Source organism: Epinephelus moara, chromosome 10 (assembly GCF_006386435.1).
Source record: "Epinephelus moara isolate mb chromosome 10, YSFRI_EMoa_1.0, whole genome shotgun sequence".
Lineage (NCBI taxonomy): Eukaryota > Metazoa > Chordata > Actinopteri > Perciformes > Serranidae > Epinephelus > Epinephelus moara.
In genome coordinates this window covers 27995720-28016068 of record NC_065515.1, presented here as the reverse complement: position 1 = coordinate 28016068, position 20349 = coordinate 27995720, and the positions used below count along the sequence as shown (strand labels likewise).

At 39.9% G+C, this 20349-nt stretch overlaps 1 protein-coding gene across 1 annotated transcript; it reads left to right on the top strand.

Moving 5' to 3' along the window:
• Positions 1-221: 221 nt before the first annotated feature.
• pde6d (phosphodiesterase 6D, cGMP-specific, rod, delta) lies at positions 222-17521 on the top strand. The gene is made up of 5 exons (XM_050054537.1): positions 222-478; positions 9137-9225; positions 10585-10710; positions 12974-13079; positions 15691-17521. The coding sequence occupies exons 1-5, from the start codon at positions 429-431 to the stop codon at positions 15770-15772; spliced, it is 453 nt and encodes a 150-aa protein (XP_049910494.1). The 5' UTR covers positions 222-428; the 3' UTR covers positions 15773-17521.
• Positions 17522-20349: the final 2828 nt, after the last annotated feature.

The window sequence follows — 20349 nt, the reverse complement described above, 5'->3', positions numbered from 1 at the left end:
TTCATGTGAACATATTAAATGAGATGTAAAAGTGGTACGGTACACGCACGGATCGTGTCGCCGTGTGGCCCCAATCAGTCTTCGCAGTGTGCGCGGCGTTGCCCCTGGTGACGCGTCTCTATCCCGTGTAGTCCCGCCCACACTTCCCATTCCCGGACTGTGATTGGCTGTTAGGAGCTACCCTGCGCCTTTCACTGGCTAGGCTAGCTGTCTGTCAGTTAGCTGGGTATATTTAGCTGATTGCATTATCGGATCAGATTTAACCTGCAGTCCAACAATACAGAGTTAAGCACACGTAGTTTATGCTGTTTTCAGGCGAACATTAGCCGGCACAGTGGTTAGCTAACTGAAGCTAACACCAGCAGCAGCTCTGTGGTTTCAGGGGATCCTGGATTTTCAGTAAGGAACGAAAACAGACGATTTCAGAAATGTCTTCAGACGAAGACAGGGCCAAGGAAATTTTGAAGGGCTTCAAACTGTATCCTTTCTGCCGCTGCTCTGCGAAGGTTAGGCATGTAGCAATATGCGTAATGTCTTTCCTGTTAATTACAAATAGAAAGCGTTATCTAACGTTAGCAAAATGGTAACGTTAGTAACATCTCGTGACTGGTGGTAGAGTAAGCTGCTAGCTGCTGGGGCTAACCTGTGACTGTCACCTCTCGTTTCATAACGCCAGCTACACAGCCGATATTTGTCTTTATATGATGTGACAAAATGTAAATGTTCTTGTAGTTAAGAAGCAGCTAGTTCACGTCTGAATGACGGCCCGCCAGCTAAAGTGACTGGCCTTGAGCTGTGGCTAATAGCCCGGCTAACTGCTCAGTGCGCTGTACCGTTAAATGCCCTGAACACTGAAGCAGAGGTGACATGCGATGGAGACGGTGTTCAGCCTGGCGCAGGGGATGGATACTGATAAAGCTTGGTCAAACTTTCACTGACTAACTTACCAGTAACTTAAGCTCTTAGCTGAAATGTTGCTGGCGTCAAATATATAGATTGTTTGCTGCATGATAGCTAACATTAGACAGGACTATGGGAAGTTGTCAAACCCAGGTGGGTCCCTGTCATGTATGGAAGTGATGCTGAACCTCATTACCACTCAGTCCATTTCAAGCATGAAGCTGCACTGTTTATAGTCATACCACTTTATTTTGAATGTATTATCCCTTTCCCCAAAAGCCACTCGTACTTAATATTACTTACTACAATTTTACAACAGTGTTGTAAGACCTTGTCTTACTGATGGAGCATCAGACTGCAGCCAATTTGAGCAGAGTCACTTGTTTCAAGACTTTGAAAACAAGGGCAATAGGCACTTTTTAATACATTTAAGCATGTGCCTTTTTTGTAGACTATATTGAGGAGATGCAAAGAGAAAACATGGGAAGAAACAAAGTGGGGAATGACCTATAACAAAGGTCCCGGCTGGAATCAAGCCTGAGGTGTTGTATTTACAGGCTATAGTTTGTGTCCAGGGCGCTCTGGCACTTGTTTTTACTATGCTGTTTATTGCTGATATTCTTCCCCTTTACTGTTTTTATTATTGTAGTACAAGACGTGGTTGTAGTACCTTGTCTTTTGTCTGGTTGTGTTTGACTCACAATTCCTTGTGTATGCTAAGATCATCTCCAGCAGGGGTGTCAAACTCATTTTAGCTCACTCAGCTCACAGGCTGCATACAATCCGATTTGATTGCAGGTGGGCAGGACCAGTAAAACCATTGCATAATGTCCTATAAATAATAAACACCTCCAAATTTTTCCCTTTTTTTTTTTGTTTGAAGAAGTACATTTTTAAAAGCACTAATCCATTTACATAACAGATGACAAACAGCCTGTGGTGTCTACTTGCTGTCATTACATGAGCATTTTTCTATACAACATCATCACACCAAACTAAAGTGAACGAAAATAACTGTATTCTGGTCGGGGTGGAAAAGCCCCTGAAGAAGCATTTTACATGAACGAAGCTACTCAGTGTTTAACTTGCTCCTGAAACTTGGCACCTCTTACCCTTCACAAGTGCATCCCTATTAAGTGTGCAATGTTATCCAGTGGGCCGGATTGTACCCTTTTGCAGGCCAGTTCTGGCCCCCGGGCTGTATGTTTGACAACCCTGATCTGCAGTATACCTAAATTGTGTATGCACTTAAACTTTGTCCAACAATTTTATTCTCTATTCAGGATAAGTGAGTGTTTCTTTGTTTCATTCAGAAGCACACACAGAAATGTGTTGTGTTGTTATAAAATTATAGATTTACTTTTCAAAGGTTGTTTATTTGTCAGATCAGATGATATGAACAAACATGTATTCTCACAGTGTTAGTCATGGGTTTCCAAACACAAGCTGCCAGCTCAATAGCAGCTACTCAGCTAAAATTTGAATGAATAAATAAAAGGTGTAGGCCGATGCCACTTTTTGGGCAACTTATTTCTTACTTAGTCATCAGTATATTTTTTGTGAGGTGTGAGGGAGTGACTGGGCCTTTCCTCTCTCTCTGCAAAAAAATTAGGTGCATGCAACCCAAAACATAACAGCAGAATTTACTGCCAAGATTTCCTAAATTAAGTTTGGAGCAACAAATCCTCTCAGTGGTGTTTAGTGTATACTGTCAGAGTTAGCAGCAGAATCCTACCTGTCAGTGAATCAATGGCCTTGAGAACCTAGGTTCCACACCTTGAACACATTTCAGCCAAAATTATACTTTTCACATCTGCATGGCTGCATGGATCCACAAAGGGTCTGCGTGACATATGTTTTGATCATCTGTCCAAGTCCAAAGTTTATGAATACGCAAACCATATGTGGTGACAAACATGATCATGTTAGCGTGTGCAGACACCTAATATAGTATAAACAGAAGCATGTCCGCATCCGTTTTGGAGTATTTAAGCTGATCCACATGAGCTGAACAGAAAAGCAGGACAATGATACAGAGTGTAGGCTGACCTTCATCACTCCATAACATTGTATTTTACATCAGTTAAGGTTTCAGTCCACTGCATAAACTAGAACCTTTGCTGGAAAATATAATGCCAAGGCAAAAAGCATTTGAAAGAGCGTGGCTCATCAACAACATTCTTTGAAGTTACTATGGTCTGTTAAAAGTTAGTTTGTTGTGTTAGGAATGATTGTATGGAGGCCCATTAATTTGTGTACCACAGTAAATCCCAGGTTAAAACTTTTTAAGTGTTTTTTTTCTTTTTTTTTCAACAAAAGCAAACTGTAGCTTTGTCTTTAGGAGGTTAGTGTGTGTGTGTGTGTGTGTGTGTGTGTGTGTGTGTGTGTGTGTGTGTGTGTGTGTGTGTGTGGAGTCAACATGGCAAATCGATGCTCTCCATATTACTGACCGGACTGTGTCTTCATGTGACGATGTAGGACCGAATTAGCTCCAGTAATACCTTCTAGAATAAGCAGCAGAGCACTGCAGCATGCTATGCTTTACTGCAGCGCAGACCTAATGCTCTCCAGCCATACAACTTAACTTAGTTTAGTTATTTCAATGTATAGATAAGGTGTCCCCCTTATTATATAACACCTATCCCAGTCTATAGAGAGGAAGGAGGTGTGACTTTGTGCATGTTTCCAAGGAAGATCAGGACTCTTGCAGTGTGGTAATGCCTAAATCCATGATTTAGTGGAGCAGGGATTTACTACCTTCTGTCCATAGTGCTCTGTTAAAGCCAACGCAGAGACCAAACAGCACATCATTTTCGTTCTTTTCTAGACTGTAAAGGCAACATTGCTGCCATACCAAAATCCTTATGAAGAGCATGAATAGGAATACAAAACACAGCAAAGGTAGCAGACCGTTTAGCTGTGAAAATCTCTGACTTTGCTGGTTAGCATTTCTCAACAGCAGAGCATAAACTAAGATGCTCACACAAGCAGTCGCACCTGTCGTAGTCGGTTATTAGTCAATCAGAGGGCTGCTGATTAACCTTAACATAGTTTGAAGCAAAGTTTTCCCCTATTAGCACGTCGCTTTTTTTTTTTTAAAAAGGATGAATCAGAATGCAAGACTTGAACCATAGGATACCAGTCTGACTTTGCCATTCCCATTGAGTCAGACTAAGATATTGGTAGTTTTATATTTGTGTTTTATACTGTATATATTGTGTTGTGTACAGACTTCACCCGCTGCCTGCTCCAAGAGGCAGGTTCACTAAGTTTCTGTCTAACATTTGCACAATAAGAGAGACAGAAATTACAGCCAAACACAGGTCAGAAGGGGAGAAAGCAGGTCTCTGATGAGGGAGGCAGAAATGCATTTTTTATATAGTTCTCTCAAGAGCAAGATCTGATTGTCTAAGAAACGTAGACTGCCTGTCAGCTGAGCAGCATCTGAATTCTCGATAAATACATACGACTCAAAAACATGTTGTATCAGCAGAGCATATGACTCCAGTCTTTTGCAAACAACATGTAACTTCAGTATGACCTCTTTTCCAGTTTCCAGATAAGCAGAGTGCACAGTAATGATGTGCACAGTTGTGATGATGATGATGCCCTGTAAAACTTCCTGGTGAAACAGGTCCCTTATCTGGCTCTGAACTCCACACTCTGATTTACTGGTTAGTTTTTTTGTTGTTGCACCCTAACAGGAGATAAAATAATAATGACCCATCACATACCTCTAAAGGTGATGCCTTTGGACAGGTGGATACTGTGTGTGTCTGTGTAGTGTGGCAGCGCTGGGCTCAGTTTGCTCTGTAGTAGGTATGCTTTATTGTTATTTGTATAGCGGCATAAAACACCCTTTTCTACAGTATTGAAATGGTTGATGTTTGAAAACCAAAAGTAAAAAGCCTTGAAATAATTGGACGATTATATTCCGAAGTTGCTGTAGTTATACTTGTGTTCATAGACTGAGTGTTGCTGAGTTGTTCAATTATGAATTGACTGAAGTGCAAGCCTATATCTGTTCAGTAGGAGTGTGTTGGGGCTGTTGTTGCAGAGGTTGGGGTTAGGAAGCTGCCTATACTTGAACCATTAACATGTCTTTAAAAATAAATGCAGACTAAACAGTGACAGCAGCTTTTCACTGGGGGCTCATTAACGTGTGTATGTGTGTCTGTGTGTGTCTGTGTGTGCGTGTGCTGACAGATTTGTGCTGGCACCCTCGTGATTTACATACACACACAACTTGCAGCCAGCCCTGCGGGAGGCTAAGGTACATTCTCGAATGATGTTGTTTGAGGTAAAATCAATCGCTGTACGAGAGTTTCTTTAGTTTGTGAGGAAGTGATTTAAGAGGGATTGAAGGAAAAGGACAGTTATTAGCATATGCTGGTGATGTCCTTTCCTTCTTTCAATGGCGTCACAGCCATTATTGACAACCTGCTAAAATGATGCATGTGCTGTCTTTTGTTGACAGTGATGTATTAAAAAATGAGAGTGGTGCGACCTGACCTGGGGGGAGGGTGAGAGGGACATTGCTGTGTGGCCTGGATTCTTCTGGAAGGTGTGGAGGATGATGAGTTTGATGTGGGAGGTTGGATTTAGTTAGACTTGAGAGGATTAGAGAGACCATTCAAGTCAGCACACTTTACTAGAAAGCCAGAGGAAGAGGTGGGGGATGGTGGAGGTGGTGGAGCTCTGCTGTCACTGGGATCTGGCCAGTGAAGTACAACACTAATAGACATGGATTGGAGATGTCATTCAGCACTTCGCTAATTACTAACTAATACATTATTTCAGAGTTTGCAGCTTCATGAATACTACTACAAGCAGAATTTGGTATTTGATAACATACACGTGAAGCTAATGGAGACAGTGATTTGAGATTGTCGTAACATTAGCTGAACTGCAAGAAATTTGACTGGAGTTGAGTATTTTAGGGGTTTTGGGAATCAAGATTTTGTTTATTGAATCCTAGTTTAGCCTTTTATTATTGAGGAAAATATAACATAAATGATGTTTAATATCACCATTTATGATCCATGGCTCCAGGCTGTTTCAGATTTTTGGGACTTTTATACCTGCCCCATTCTGAAGGCTTTATGAAAACATTTTAATAAATGCATTTCATTAAAGACATAAAAGGTCTTAATTGTTTCAGATAAAATGAAAGCAAGACATTTTAGAGATGTATTGAAGTAAGACTAGATTTTTTTTTCTGTCAATACTGCAGATGGAAGAAAAACTAAATCTTGTAAAAAGTAAGACAGATGCATCAAAATGAAATAAAAAAATCTGGAGCCTAATTATTATTATTATTATTATTATTATTATTATTATTATTATTGGTGAAGATGCTGTTCAGCATTGCAGTGGCATTGCAGACATAGGCTTCCTTTCAGTATTGGAGAGGGACACATGAAACGGGGAGTTTGGGGGGTCGCCGCTAGAAAAGTTTGAGCATCAGATGCTTCATTTTCTGCACTCTGGTGATTTTTCATGCACCAATCTGTGCCTTTTCTGCATCAGTGTATAGTGTAAACGTCTTTACTGTAATTTTAATTACTAAAAGTCCCACTACTTTCTAAATATTGCTGGGGACATGTCCCCTGCACCCCACCCTACCTTCCTAAATCGATGCATAGTGACACAAACCTTTCTTTCAACATATCCTGTGTCCTCCCCTGAATCTTTTTAAAATGTCCACTACAACATCCAGACCAACAGGATATATGGCTTTCAAACTTAGTAATATGAGTTTAAGAAGAGTCCCTGAATGCAACAAAGAGTCCTTTCAGAACACTGTGTGTTTTAGTAATCTGCATCTCTGTTCTCCTCACTGGTGTAACAGTATGCTAACATGGCAGCTTTAAAAGCTGTGTGTTGTGAAGCAGTTGGGATGGAGGGCTTCACAGATGGTGTGGAGTCAAGTGTGTGTGACACTAAGTAGTATTCGAGTGTGACAGGATGCTGAGTGGAAAATCAGTGCTGGTGGTGAAGATGGTTCTTTAATAGCGTTGGGCTGATGGATGATGCCTTCGCTGATGGCTGAAGGTCATTGATTTAAAAGCTTTTTTATCGACTGAGTTTGTCACCGCCATCGTGAGGATTTGCCATCAGTACTGATCAATATCAGTTCACCTCCGGATTTGGCCACATAGAGGATAAAGTCCTTTACTCGACTCTTTAATACAGCAGCTGCATCCCTGCTTGGTGTAAAGTACATTAATCACTTTGAGGCAGATTTCTGATGGATGCAGATGCATTGATCCCCCTTCTGACTGCTGCTGAAATGATTGTGGAGACGCTGTAACATGCAGTGGCTCTGTGATTGACGGCTGTATTGTGTTTATAGTGAATGTGGGGGTCAGGAACAGCTGACCAGCTGACAGACTGATGGGACAGCTAACAGCCAGCATCATTGAAACAAAGGCTTCTTCAGCTTCCTCTCTCCCAGTCACACACTGTTGTCCCTAGGTTACTGAGAATCCAGACATATTTCCTTCCATTCATCTTTGGCTGAATAGAGGTTTCTAAAGAATATGATATTTGCTAGAAGTTTGAGGCCACTGGGCCTAATTTCCCAATATCTTTATAACTTTTTCTTAAATTTGTTCTTGAGAAAGACCTGTATTAAAGTCTATGTCAGGTTCATGACATGTTCTTAAACAGCAGAATTGTTTGTCCCTGTGTTCTTATAATGATGAATCCCCTTGTCTTTGTAAGCTCATGCCAGTTGATCCAAAATAGCATTGGTAAACACAGATTGATCCATGTAGATAGATCTACACGGTCCTAGTAGATGCATTCCCTCCTCAGGGCAAGATCTGCAACATCTTTCAGCAGCAGTAAATACGCTATTGTGCCAGTAGACTTAGGTCACAGAAACAGGCCTACCTTGCGTTTAAATATAGCATGATCAATCACCAATCATTGGATGGCATGGTCCCCAATTAACTTAATGGCTGGTTGTGTCGAGGCTCAGTGCAGAGAGAGAGACAGTTGATTCAATGCAACCACATTAGAGCGTTTTGGAGCACGAACTTCCCATTTGAGGTCCTGCTGCCACCATGTTTGACGGCTGTTTTTTGTGTTTGTGTTTTTTTTAGTGTTTACAGTGCATCTGCGATTTTGTGGTTAATAACCAAATAGTTACTCAGTCAGAGGTCCAGTAAAAGGCATCTGTATTAGATACATGTCAGCAGATGATGAGCTGTTTGCCGGTGGTCTGTGCAGATGGCCAGATAGGAAGTTCAACTGTCATCAGTGACTGAATGTATGTTTCAACCCAGGCCTGTAGTGCTCAAAATGAGCTCCATAAATTACCTGTTTACTTGAGCTGTTATGTCAGGATTGGTGGGGGTAGACGGTGACTTTTGATAGCTGAAGGGAAACCATACTCTTGTTTTACTCATGAACCTACAAGCTAACTGACCTTATTTGCTAAAATTTGCCAATAACCATCAGCTGATGAGTATCAGTGAACTGATGAGCCTCCTCACACGGCAACATCACAGTATGCTGTCATGTTGATGTGTCAATGATTGACTTTGTTTGACATGTAAATGGTGTCAGTTGTGTTACTGATCTATCTTAGTTAGCTTCAAAACAGACACTGATAACTTTTCATAGTGCAGTAAGAAATATAGAATTCCTGTTGTGGAAAAATTAGGGGCTGTTTATATGTTTTGCCTAGCAGATATCAGTGTATTGTAGTTGACTGTCCTGCAAATGTCTGCAAATATTATAGGCTCACTTGTATAGCTGCGCCATTGTTACCATAGGCAGCTCATTGTGAATGAACCTATTGTCTATAATTTCCCTGTTAACCTGAACACCCGTCTGCTTACTCTGCTTACTTCTTCCATCTGAATCAATGTGATCTGATTATTAAAACTTACCTACAGTCCTCTGTACCAGGCAGCTATGTGTTTATCCAGTCTATGCTTAGTCCATGCTTCCCCCAAACAGCCCTACGTATCCCTTTTTTTAAGGGTCAATATCTGAATAGAACCATTCTATAGAAGTAATAAAAGCCGCTTTCCTGATTGGAAATATTACATTTGTTTCTATTAAATTAAAATGATACTGTAGGTTGATAACACAAGTGGTAATAGAGGTTGAAAGACAGTTTCAATTGCGTTAAAGACATTTAAAATATTTCACGGATACTTGAGGTCACTTCATTTAGTCTGTCCTTTAGTTTGGTTGTTGTCACTTAACCCTTTCCTGCCAGAAACTGGATGAATCTTCGAGATGCAGAGACGGGCAAAGTGCTGTGGCAGGGAACCGAGGACCTCTCCGTACCAGGAGTAGAACATGAAGGTACAATACACACACATATCAATCAATCAATCAATCAATTTTATTTATAAAGCCCAATATCACAAATCACAATTTGCCTCACAGGGCTTTACAGCATACAACATCCCTCTGTCCTTTGAACCCTCACAGCGGATAAGGAAAAACTCCCCCAAAAAAACCCTTTAACGGGGAAAAAAAACGGTAGAAACCTCAGGAAGAGCAACTGAGGAGGGATCCCTCTTCCAGGACGGACAGACGTGCAATAGTTGTCGTACAGAACAGATCAGCATAATAAATTAACAGTAATCCGTATGACACAATGAGAGAGAGAGAGAGAGAGAGAGAGAATACTGGCAGTATACGTGTGACAATAATCATATGTGTAAAATGACAGTAGAAGTATGACTAATGACTAATGATGACAGCAGCAGGAGGCATCTGGCAGGACCACGGCAGCAGCACAACCACACACGTCACGCTATCCAGGCACCACTGCAATATGAGTTAATCTTATGTATCGTGGCACAACATGTTTTTTGGGGCTTTTTATGTCAGTCAGTTGGCTTGGTTGGCAGCATTCTCGAACAGTCTACGAATAATTTTTGGTCAACATGACAAGACAGCGTGCACCTAATGAAAGCAACCAAAATGGATATTGTATCCAACGCATCACAGTGTACTGTACAGCTGAAATTAGTATGGTTAACTCAAGTAATTTATATAACCCCAAAATGTAATGAGAATAATAACTATGGTTTTAACACAGTTTTCACAGTGTGTATGTACTCAAATGCAAATATGCAAAAGGCTAAAAGAGTTCACAGAGGATACACTGAGGGCATGTACATGGTTGTACAATGCAGTTGACTCTTTTAGGGCATGCACATGCTTCGGATTGGATATTCGGGTTAAACTGGATTAGTCCGGCTGCTTCCTTTAGCGTTGACCTTTAGACTTCATTACAAAGATGTGTAATGTACCATCTAATACTGGGCACCATATCTGGGTACCATAACTGGGTGCAATCCGACTGTCTGACTGTAACTATGAACATTAGACTCTTAATGTACATCAGCACTTTATCATCAGTGAAATTGTTGATGGAAATAATCATGCTCATAGATTAACAAAATTATCTGATGTACAAGTAGTGTTCAAAAACAAGATTACGTGAATTGTTGGTGTTTTTTTAATGAAGCAGGTAATGCTCTTTTTTATGGACTTGAAGCATTTGTTCAGGGTTTAAGTAGGGCTAGCAGTGATACAGTCACCGGCTTCTTATACACTTGCTATTATGCACATTTTGCAGCCGAACAAGTTGCAGGTCTTGAATCGATAGCTCTTCTCTCAGTTAATTCTAGTTTCTCATTGTCTCCCCAGCTCGCGTCCCGAAGAAGATCTTGAAGTGTAAAGCAGTGTCCAGAGAACTGAACTTTTCCTCCTCAGAGAAACTGGAGAAGTTCAGGCTGGAGCAGAAAGTTTTCTTCAAAGGACAGTGTCTAGAAGGTAATCTGAACTGCTTAAAGGCACAGGAACTAGAACGTTAGTCAATTAAAGGTACCCTGTGAGCTTTGACCACTCGTGGCACTATGGATCCCAACAGTTTTACACTATTCCACTGATCCCTTTGGGCCTTTCCCAAACAATCCCCTACACCCTCTCCTTACCCACTTCCACTCCGATTCTGTATTCACGCGGAGGATCAAGGATATTAAGTGCCATCCCAAACCAACTAGTGGGGAGTGGAAGTGGGATGCCGACTTACTGACCATGTACAACGCTCTATTGTGTTTGTCATGGAGGACGCGCCGTACAAAAGTTCCATGCAACTACCCTTTAAGACATAAACAGTTACAAACTTAGATGGAGTGTGAGTGAAGAGGGCTCGGTTTGGGAAAGGCCCTATGTGTCAGCCCTGTGAGTGACTGACAACCTGTCCAGGTGTTCTCTCTCTCGCCCCAGTGATCCTCTAAAGAATATTCTAACGATGAGCATCTGATGAGCCTTGGTCCAATTCCTGCCACAATCATAATCTACAGTGTGAGAGAGCTGTAAGGAAGTTAACTCTTCACTAAGTGGTGGAAGAAACTAATTTTTGCATTGTTACGTAGCCAGACAATCATGGAAAAGAATGTGTGCACTCTTAGTTTGAAGTCTGTGCTTTCAATTGAAGATTTAGACGTATATAAAAAGTGATCCCTGGAAATTAATGCATCCCCAAAGATTGGTGAAAAAAGATGGTTCCATTGGAATCTACTGAAGGCCTTCTCTAAATCTAAAGACATGATGACTTCACGCACAGATTGATGTTTAGTCCAAATCTGCACGTCTGAAATATTGTTAGATCAAGGGTTAATTCATGGACTGACGCTTCTACATCCACAATAAGCAGGAAGTTCTACGGGGCGATGTCTTCTGATATATGGCATGTGTTTTTACGTCTTCACCACTAAATTCAGCAGCATATCGGGGGCTGTGTTTAAAAAAAATGGCAAACTAGTATCAACACCAGTACCCTTAAAGAGATACCAATACCAATAGAGTACTTCATTTGATACTTTTTTTGTCTGCTTCATTTAATACCCATCACATGAGTGGAAGCATTTGGTTGCATAAAATCCCACCAGATGCCACAGACGTATAGTATAACTAAACTTTCAAACTTTTTAGTGCCATCTAAGCACACTGAACTGCCAACTCCTTCAAATATGCTGAGCTCGACATCACGGCAAAACAGACTATATGGGTTGTAGCTGCTGCAGTAGTGGGCCAATCACAAGTCGCATTAAGTGGAAAAAAACGTAAGTTGATTGGCTGCAAGCAAAACTATAGGTGCAGATTTCAGGGGGGGAGGCAGGGGACACTTTCCCTTTAAATATTTACAACATGTACATTTGTCCCCTACCTAATAAAACATGAAAGCAGACTTTTAGTTTTTACAAAATAAAATATTGACATAAATGAATGCAGAAAAGGCACAAATTGGTGAATACAAATTTACCAGAATGCAGGGAATTAAGCATTTGATGCTTACATTTTTCTGGCAGAGGATCCCCAAACCCCTTGTTTCATATGTGTCCCCGCCAATGATGAAATGAAATGTACACTGTTGAGCAAAACCACACAAATAGTCTTTTTTTATGGATCTGGGGACAGAAAGGATCGAATGCAGGTATCGTTTGACTGGAGAAGTTTTGATACTACTTGGTACTGGATTATTTTGGTCGCTATCTTTTAAGGTATACAGATACCGTACCAGAACCGATACCCAGCCTGCGCATATTAGAGTCCGTAGGTTAAGACTATGAAAATACTAATGGTTTAATAAAAGCAACCAAAATGTGCCTGCTCCCCTAAAATGTATCATAAGATACAGCAGTTATTTTATAAGACCCTCAGGTCTTCAACCTTCTGCCCCACCTCACTGTGAATGCGTTTAAGCGTCATCTCTGATCCTTTCACAGACAGCTCAGTTAGCTGTTGTCACTTCCCTGTTTGTGTGTGTGTGTGTGTGTGTGTGTGTGTGTGTGTGTGTGTGTGTGTGTGTGGACTGCCGTCTCTGGGGCCCTGCTGTACAGAGGTGAGGTTACAGAGAGCCCCAGGGGACCACACACCAACACAACATGTTTATGTTGCAGGTTTCCAGGTCTGAAAATGTCTGTAGACTGTTACGGTACTTTAACATACAATATAAACAGGATTCCTGATAATGATATATATGTTGTGAAGGAGGCAGCACTGAACTCTCTCTGTCTGTGTCTCCGTCCAGAATGGTTCTTTGAGTTTGGTTTTGTTATCCCCAACTCCACCAACACATGGCAGTCTCTGATAGAAGCAGCTCCAGAGTCCCAGATGATGCCAGCTAATGTTTTAACGTGAGTCTCCACTCGGATCATCTTTATTCATCATCTCTCTTTTTTATGTTTTATATCTGCTGACACATGCAGTAGACTTCTTCTGTATAACTCTATACAGTTGTGAGACTCTGAGCTACATCTAACCAACAAACAGTGATACAGAAAGCATACAAGTGTAAAAATGTGTACATAAATAATAAATAAGCTGTTTAGTGTAAACCTTTTGTACCAGTTTGCCACAATTTATCCTGATTTACAATGATCTGATATTGTGATAATATTTGGAAGATAGTCAAACTTGTGCACATTTACAAGTAAGCAGGGATTGTTTTTTATCACAATGTTGGTCTTAGTTTAGTAGTTTTATCAATCTTTTCTGTCAGTTATGATAACATTGTATACACCAAGTTAATAGCTGAGATCTGGAAACACAGTGACATCACCACAGTGCGTGCTGACAGGTCAGAGGCACAAACCCACAGTTTAGAGAAGAGAAAACAAAGGTGAACAGTGAGATTATCAGCCACACGTCACAGTATACTGACGCACTTCCTGCTTCAGCTTTGAGTTTCTGTTCTAGCTATGGTGTTTCTTTGTGTATAATGTGCAGCATTCCATAAACTGAAAGTAGTTTAGATCATCTGGACAAACAACCTGTCCGATCATTTGCCTGCTTGAGTTTTGTCTGTCAGATTTAGTTTAAGTGATATCACTGTGTTCTCAGATCTCTTTATTGACTTGATGAGAATAGTTTTATCATAACTGGCAGGAATGAAAACTACGGGATTTAAGAGTAAGCTCTCTATTTTTAAACCTGGACCCTTTTGCCCATGTTCTTGTGTCTAAGCAACAAATAGGAACAACAGCTTTTGAAATTGGTCCAGTATTGAGCAAGATGGCTGCCACCAAACAGGCTGCAGTGTAATCATTCGGGCATGTTTGCACCATCAATTGACATCCACCAAAAGTGCTTTTGCCGCTGACATGCTCAGATTGTAATCATAAGGGTCTGATAATATAATGGAAAGGAGAAAGAAATACAGAGGAATACCTTTTGGTTAAAGAGTTAGATCCTTTTTGTTTAACCAAAAACAACCCTGGAATCGCCATCCCCAAACCCACCAGACTCCATTTAAAGAAGTATTTCACTGCTGAAAAGATGGCCTTTTAATAAAACTATGTCAATGTCAATGGATGTCAGTGGAGTGGAAAGACACAAATACTTTTGAAATTGGTGCTACAGAACCAAAGAAAACAGAAAAAAGGACACCTTTGCTAAAGAGGAAGAAAACTTACCACTACCAGAATGCACTGCACCAGACCAATTAATGCTCCTGCTGGTGGGTGACGTTATGCGAACATGCCCGTTTAAAACAATGGCGGCCAGCTGGTAAGAAACAGTCTTATATTACAGTTAAACAATAAGCTAAAACATGTTTCTGAAAACATTGGAGGTGAGAAATAGGCAACTCAGTAACAGAATCTTGGTTTGTATTTGATCAGCGCTGCCTAGTTTTACCGTTAGTTCTCCGTTATATGGCCTCTGTTTTTACTGTGCAGGAGATGCCCACTTCCTGTTCACAAACGCTTGCTGTTACAGCTAAACACAGCACTAAAATATGTTTCTAAAAACAGTGTTGGGGAGAAATAGGCAGTACAGTAGCATAATCTTGATATATATTTGATCTCTACTGCATAGTTTTACTGTTTGAGTGGATTTTGGTGCAAGTTTGACAGAGAGAGGGGCAGGTCTGTCTCTTGACCTGCTTCTATACTCTTTGTGTCCGTGGTGGTGGCATGTATGGCGGCAGTACAGCCTGTAGTTAAAGCAACAGCCTGAGAGCCAGCAAAACTCTGCCGGATGACGTGGTTTCGTCATGGGGCAAGCAGTGATATCTCGGCACTGATTAGATGGAAGAGGTTAATGATAGTTCATTTACACATACTACCCACTTTGTTATGATACAAAGCTGGTTGAAAATCGGTGAAGTATCCCTTTAAATAAACAGGACTTTTACCATTGTGAAACACACGTCATTCAAAGTCATTCAAACAAAATAAAACTCACAAAAAAGTCCTGTTCAAACAGTTACCAACTCTGGTTTTGTTGAAATAAACCCTTAATATACTTGGCCAGATGTGTAAATATGCTGGCTCTATACACACTAAAATGATTTTAAATGGAGTCTGTTTCTGTTTCTGGTTAAACAATAAGGATCTTATTTTTTAACAGAAAAGCTCTATCTCTTCAGGACAGTGCAAACATGCCTGGAGTGGATAACTGCAGCTTTTTTCACTGCTGCTAGTGGCAGCAGTCTCACTCAATACTGGACACATTCCAAAGAGTTTTGTTCCCACTTGTCACTTAGATACACACAATTGGGAGATAGGATCAAGGTTGAAAAATATTGAACTGACCCTTAAGTCCTGTAGATTTTATTCCTGACAGTTATGATAGCACTATACTCATCAAATCCTTACCCTATTAGATGCATGTTGTTATCAGCTGAAATGTTCCTTTAATTTTTCGTCGATTCTTGCCTTTACAACAGTAACATGCTGATATAATCTACAGTACATGTGGAATTCAGTGCATCAGTTAATGTTTCCATGTGTCTTTGTTTTCCAGTGGTAATGTGATCATAGAGACCAAGTTCTACGACGATGACCTCCATGTCAGTACCTCCAGGGTACGACTTTTCTACGTCTGACCTCTGACCCCTGACTCTACCTTCCAAAATGCTGATGTCCTGCCAAGGTCTAAAATTTACCAAGGTTAGCTACAATTCGCAGCAGTAAACAGCTCATTGCTGACTTGGGATCAGCACATTTGGATGAAACCCAGCTGTGGTCCCACAGTCAGTGAAGTGAGCTTTGTGTTTGGTTGTTCTCTTGTTTTATGTCGAGCCGAAAACTTCTTCTAGACCTTGGGAGGAGAGGGGAGAGGAGGAGAGAGCACTCTGCTGTTTCCTCCGTTCCAAGATCATCTCTCTCTGCATTTCCCCCCTCCAGACTGTTCCACTGTAAATACATTATCACTGATCTCCAGTCAGCCATGGAGCCACAATGAAATGACACAGTTTGTGCTTTTTTTAAATTCTGCCCTCTCTCACTCCAAGGTTACATTTACTCAGGAACAGAACATCAGACGTGTAACCTGTCTGATGTGATCTTCTCCTTTCTGTTTGGAAACACTGCTGTCCATGTGTCGTCAGTGTCGAGGGAAGAAGCTCAGCGTCTCTCCGGAGCTACGCTCAAGAGATCCTCATCATAAAACACTAGATAATATTTCCTCTAGCTGTGTCCCACTCCAGAGGCTGCCTCATGTGAAGTCCACATTTCCTGACAGAGAATGTTATCATGTGTAAAGGAGGGTGTCCCATTTTAAATTCCGAATTAAATACAGCCTCTTTTAAACATCTGATGCATTGTTTGTTGACCTCAGTATCCCAAAATCCTTTGCACTGGTCAATTTTTGTCTTGTAAAGTCAGAAACTTGTTCAATTATCAGAGAAATGGAAGTAATACAGATATATTGGGACTAACAACAACTCTGAAATGTCTACTTTTACGAGCTGACGAGGACTGCCTGAATGCATTGTTAACGGTGGTCTCTGTGAGGCCAAGTATTGGAACTTGTGATGTAGCTCTGGTCCTCTGCAGGCAGCCTCTGAAGTGGGACACAGCTTCTACCAACCAAACCTTTCCTGTTTCCTGACTGCAGGACCAAGTGTAGAAGAGTTGTTTTTAGTGGGGTGTGATGGAGCAGTGGTTCTCAACCTTTCTCGTGTCAAGGACTTCTAGATTGGTACACATATTCACTGACGCATATTTGATATTTAATATTGTGCTTCAGGGACCTCTGTCTGAAAAGATTTTAGTAGTTTAGATAGAAAATAAACTCTTCTTCACTTTTATGGGGACCCACTGGAACTCCCTTAAGGACCCCTGGGGGTCCCTACACCACTGGTTGAGAACCTCGGTGATGAAGGACCAAGCGCCTGTTTTTATTCCAGTCCACCACGAGAGCCGCTGGTTAATCTGGATTGCTTCTTGGGATGAAAAGCTGCACCCTGTTGTCAGGATGACACATTTGAAAAGCACTGTTTGAGGGACAATTATCAGCAGACAGGAGGGGTTTTATTACATCCAACCTACATGCTTGTACTTAAAATCAACTTTGAACTAAAACATCGTCAGGTGTAGACCAAGACCTGCATCATTTACTCTCAGTAGTTCACTTGTTTACAGTTTGATCCCAGTTAGACCCAGATGTTAACAGCTGTTTAATGCAGCTCTGCTTTGTACATTCTGGCTTCCCACCTAATTCACTGCGTGAATGTCATTGTTTGTTTTGGGGTTTGTTTTTTTTCTTAGCTGCTAACTGAGCTGTGTAAAATAGACTTGTGTTTTAATATGACAAGAGTTGTGGATTAAAGTCATCCAATGTTGTAATAACATTTTGTGTCTTTGGTCGTTATTGTGTTGCAAGGTTACTTCATATGCACGTGTAGGTAGATCATGTTTGACTGATCAAAACCCTTAAACACTGTGACCTAAATAGCTTTGTTCTGAACACCTTTGGGAACACAGGGAACTGCTGGTCTGTCACATAACATTTGTTTTACATAGCAGCAGCATGAAATTAGTTGAGCTAAGCTGCCATCTGCAGGAATTTAGACACAGTGGCACTGTAGTGCTGTTCAGGTTCAGCTGAATATTTTATTTGTACTGAAGATGTGAACTGATACTAGTAAGAAGGCACCCCTGTAGTATAGCCTGCGCTGATTATTGCAGGAGTTATTTAAGGAGTGTTTTTTTCCTTTGGCCAGTCAAGAGAGAAGACAGAGTGTAGCTGTGTGCATGTGATATTGCCTTAGGTTTCATATGACTTCTGTATTCCTCAGTTCAGCCAAGTTATTTGTTGAGTTGGTTGTTTTCCATGCATTAGAGTTCCACTTGTCTCATGGTTGCATGGTGTAAATAACTCAGCCTTCTTTAGTCACTGACATCTGTGACTAACCATCCTAGTCACAGTATAAACAGTCATCCTTTATAACACGTATATATATATACTGTAAAACCTTAAATACTGTAAACCTTCATACAAGCAACAGTATTTACACAGTAAACCTTTATACATACATATATATATATATATATATACATATATATATAAAAAACAGTATATATACAATAAAAACATATACAGTAAACCCTTATACCCTTATATAGTGTATATACTGTATATAGTAAACCATATAGAGTTAATATACAGCAAAACCTGTTACACAATAAACATTTATACATATAGTATATATACAGTGAAAACTTAAATTGTGTGTGTGTGTGTGTGTACATGTACATACACTTTTGTATACCATAAACCTATACACTGTATACACAGTACATACAGTAAAACCGTATATATAGCAAGCCTATATACAGTAAACCTTTATATACAGTAAGCCTGTTATATGGAGTATATAATTCTGTAAACCTTTATATAGTGTATAAATATGCAGTAAAACCTTATATATAGTAAATCTATATACAGTATATACACTAAACCTTTATATACAGTAAGCTTGTTATATAGAATATATATAATACTGTAAACCTTTATATGGCATATACAGTAAAACCTTTATATAGAGTAAACCCGTTATATAGAGTATATATAATACTATAAACGTTTATATAGCATATAAATATACAGTAAACCTGATCTTTTGAGTAAGGTAAGGTAAGGTAACTTTATTTGTACCCGAAGGTAGATTTGGTTCACATACCAAATCTACCTTCGGGTACAAATAAAGTTAAAGTTTAAGTGATTTGGCTTCATCCACACAAAACAGACAAACAGGTCAGACACAGTAACATAATAACAGTAAAAAGGTAAAGTGTCATCAGTGCGTCAATTCAAAGTGCAGGATTAAAAAGGGCATGTAAAACCATTATAATACCCAAAATATGAATTTAAAAACAATACCAAATAAATAAAAACTGTACTGTCATTAATTCAGTTTAGTTTGGAGTGAGTTTTTGTTTTTGTTTATCTCTCTATATAGTATATATATATATATATATATATATATATATAATACTATAAACCTTTATATAGCGTATAAATATACAGTAAAACCTTGTATATAGTAAGCCTATATACAGTATATACACTAAGACTTTATATGCAGTAGTTATACAGTAAACATTGATTTATACAGTAAGCCTGTTATATAGAGTATATACTGTAAGCCTTTATATGGCATATATATATACAGTAAAACCTTATATATAGTAAACCTATATACAGTAGTTATACAGTAAACCTTGATTTATACAGTAAGCCTGTTATATAGAGTATATACTGTAAGCCTTTATATTCAGATTCAGATTCAGATTCAGAATACTTTATTAATCCCCGGGGGGAAATTGTTTTTGTTCCAATGCTCCGTGCAAAGTAGAAAAAGAAATACAGCATGAATGGAAACAAGAGATGAAGATGAAGATATAAATAAAATACTAAAATAGACAATGAAATAAGTAAAATAAATATTAAAGTAGACATTAAAATAAAATATTAAAGTAGACATTAGAATAAAATAGGATAAAATAGAATATTAAAGTAGACATTAACATAAATAAAATATTACAGTAGACAATAAAGTAAAATAAATAATAAAAACAGTAAAGTAGACAATCTGAATTATATACAATATACAATGAAATGGTTGTAGCATTATAAATGAAATAAGAATGAGTAATTATATTGTGTGATTTGTTTTATAAATAGCCAAATGAGTCCGATCATCAGAGGGAGGAGTTGTACAGTTTAATGGCCACAGGTAAGAATGACTTCCTGTGGCGCTCAGTGGTGCATTTAGGAGCAATCAGTCTCTGGCTGAAGGTGCTCCTCAGTTCGACCAGAGCGTTGTGGAGAGGGTGAGAGCCATGCTGAAGTATCGCCCGCACCTTTGACAGCATCCTCCTGTCTGACACTGCTGTCAAAGGGTCCAGCTCCACCCCCACAACGTCACTGGCCTTTCTGATCAGCTTGTTGAGTCTGTTGGCATCGGCTACTCTCAGTCTGCTGCCCCAGCACACCACAGCAAACAGAATAGCACTGGCCACCACAGACTCATAAAACATCCTCAGCATAGTCCGGCAGATGTTAAAGGAGCGGAGCCTCCTCAGAAAATAGAGGCGGCTCTGTCCCTTCTTGTAAAGGACTTCAGTGTTCTTAGTCCAGTCCAGTTTATTGTCTATGAACACACCCAGGTACTTG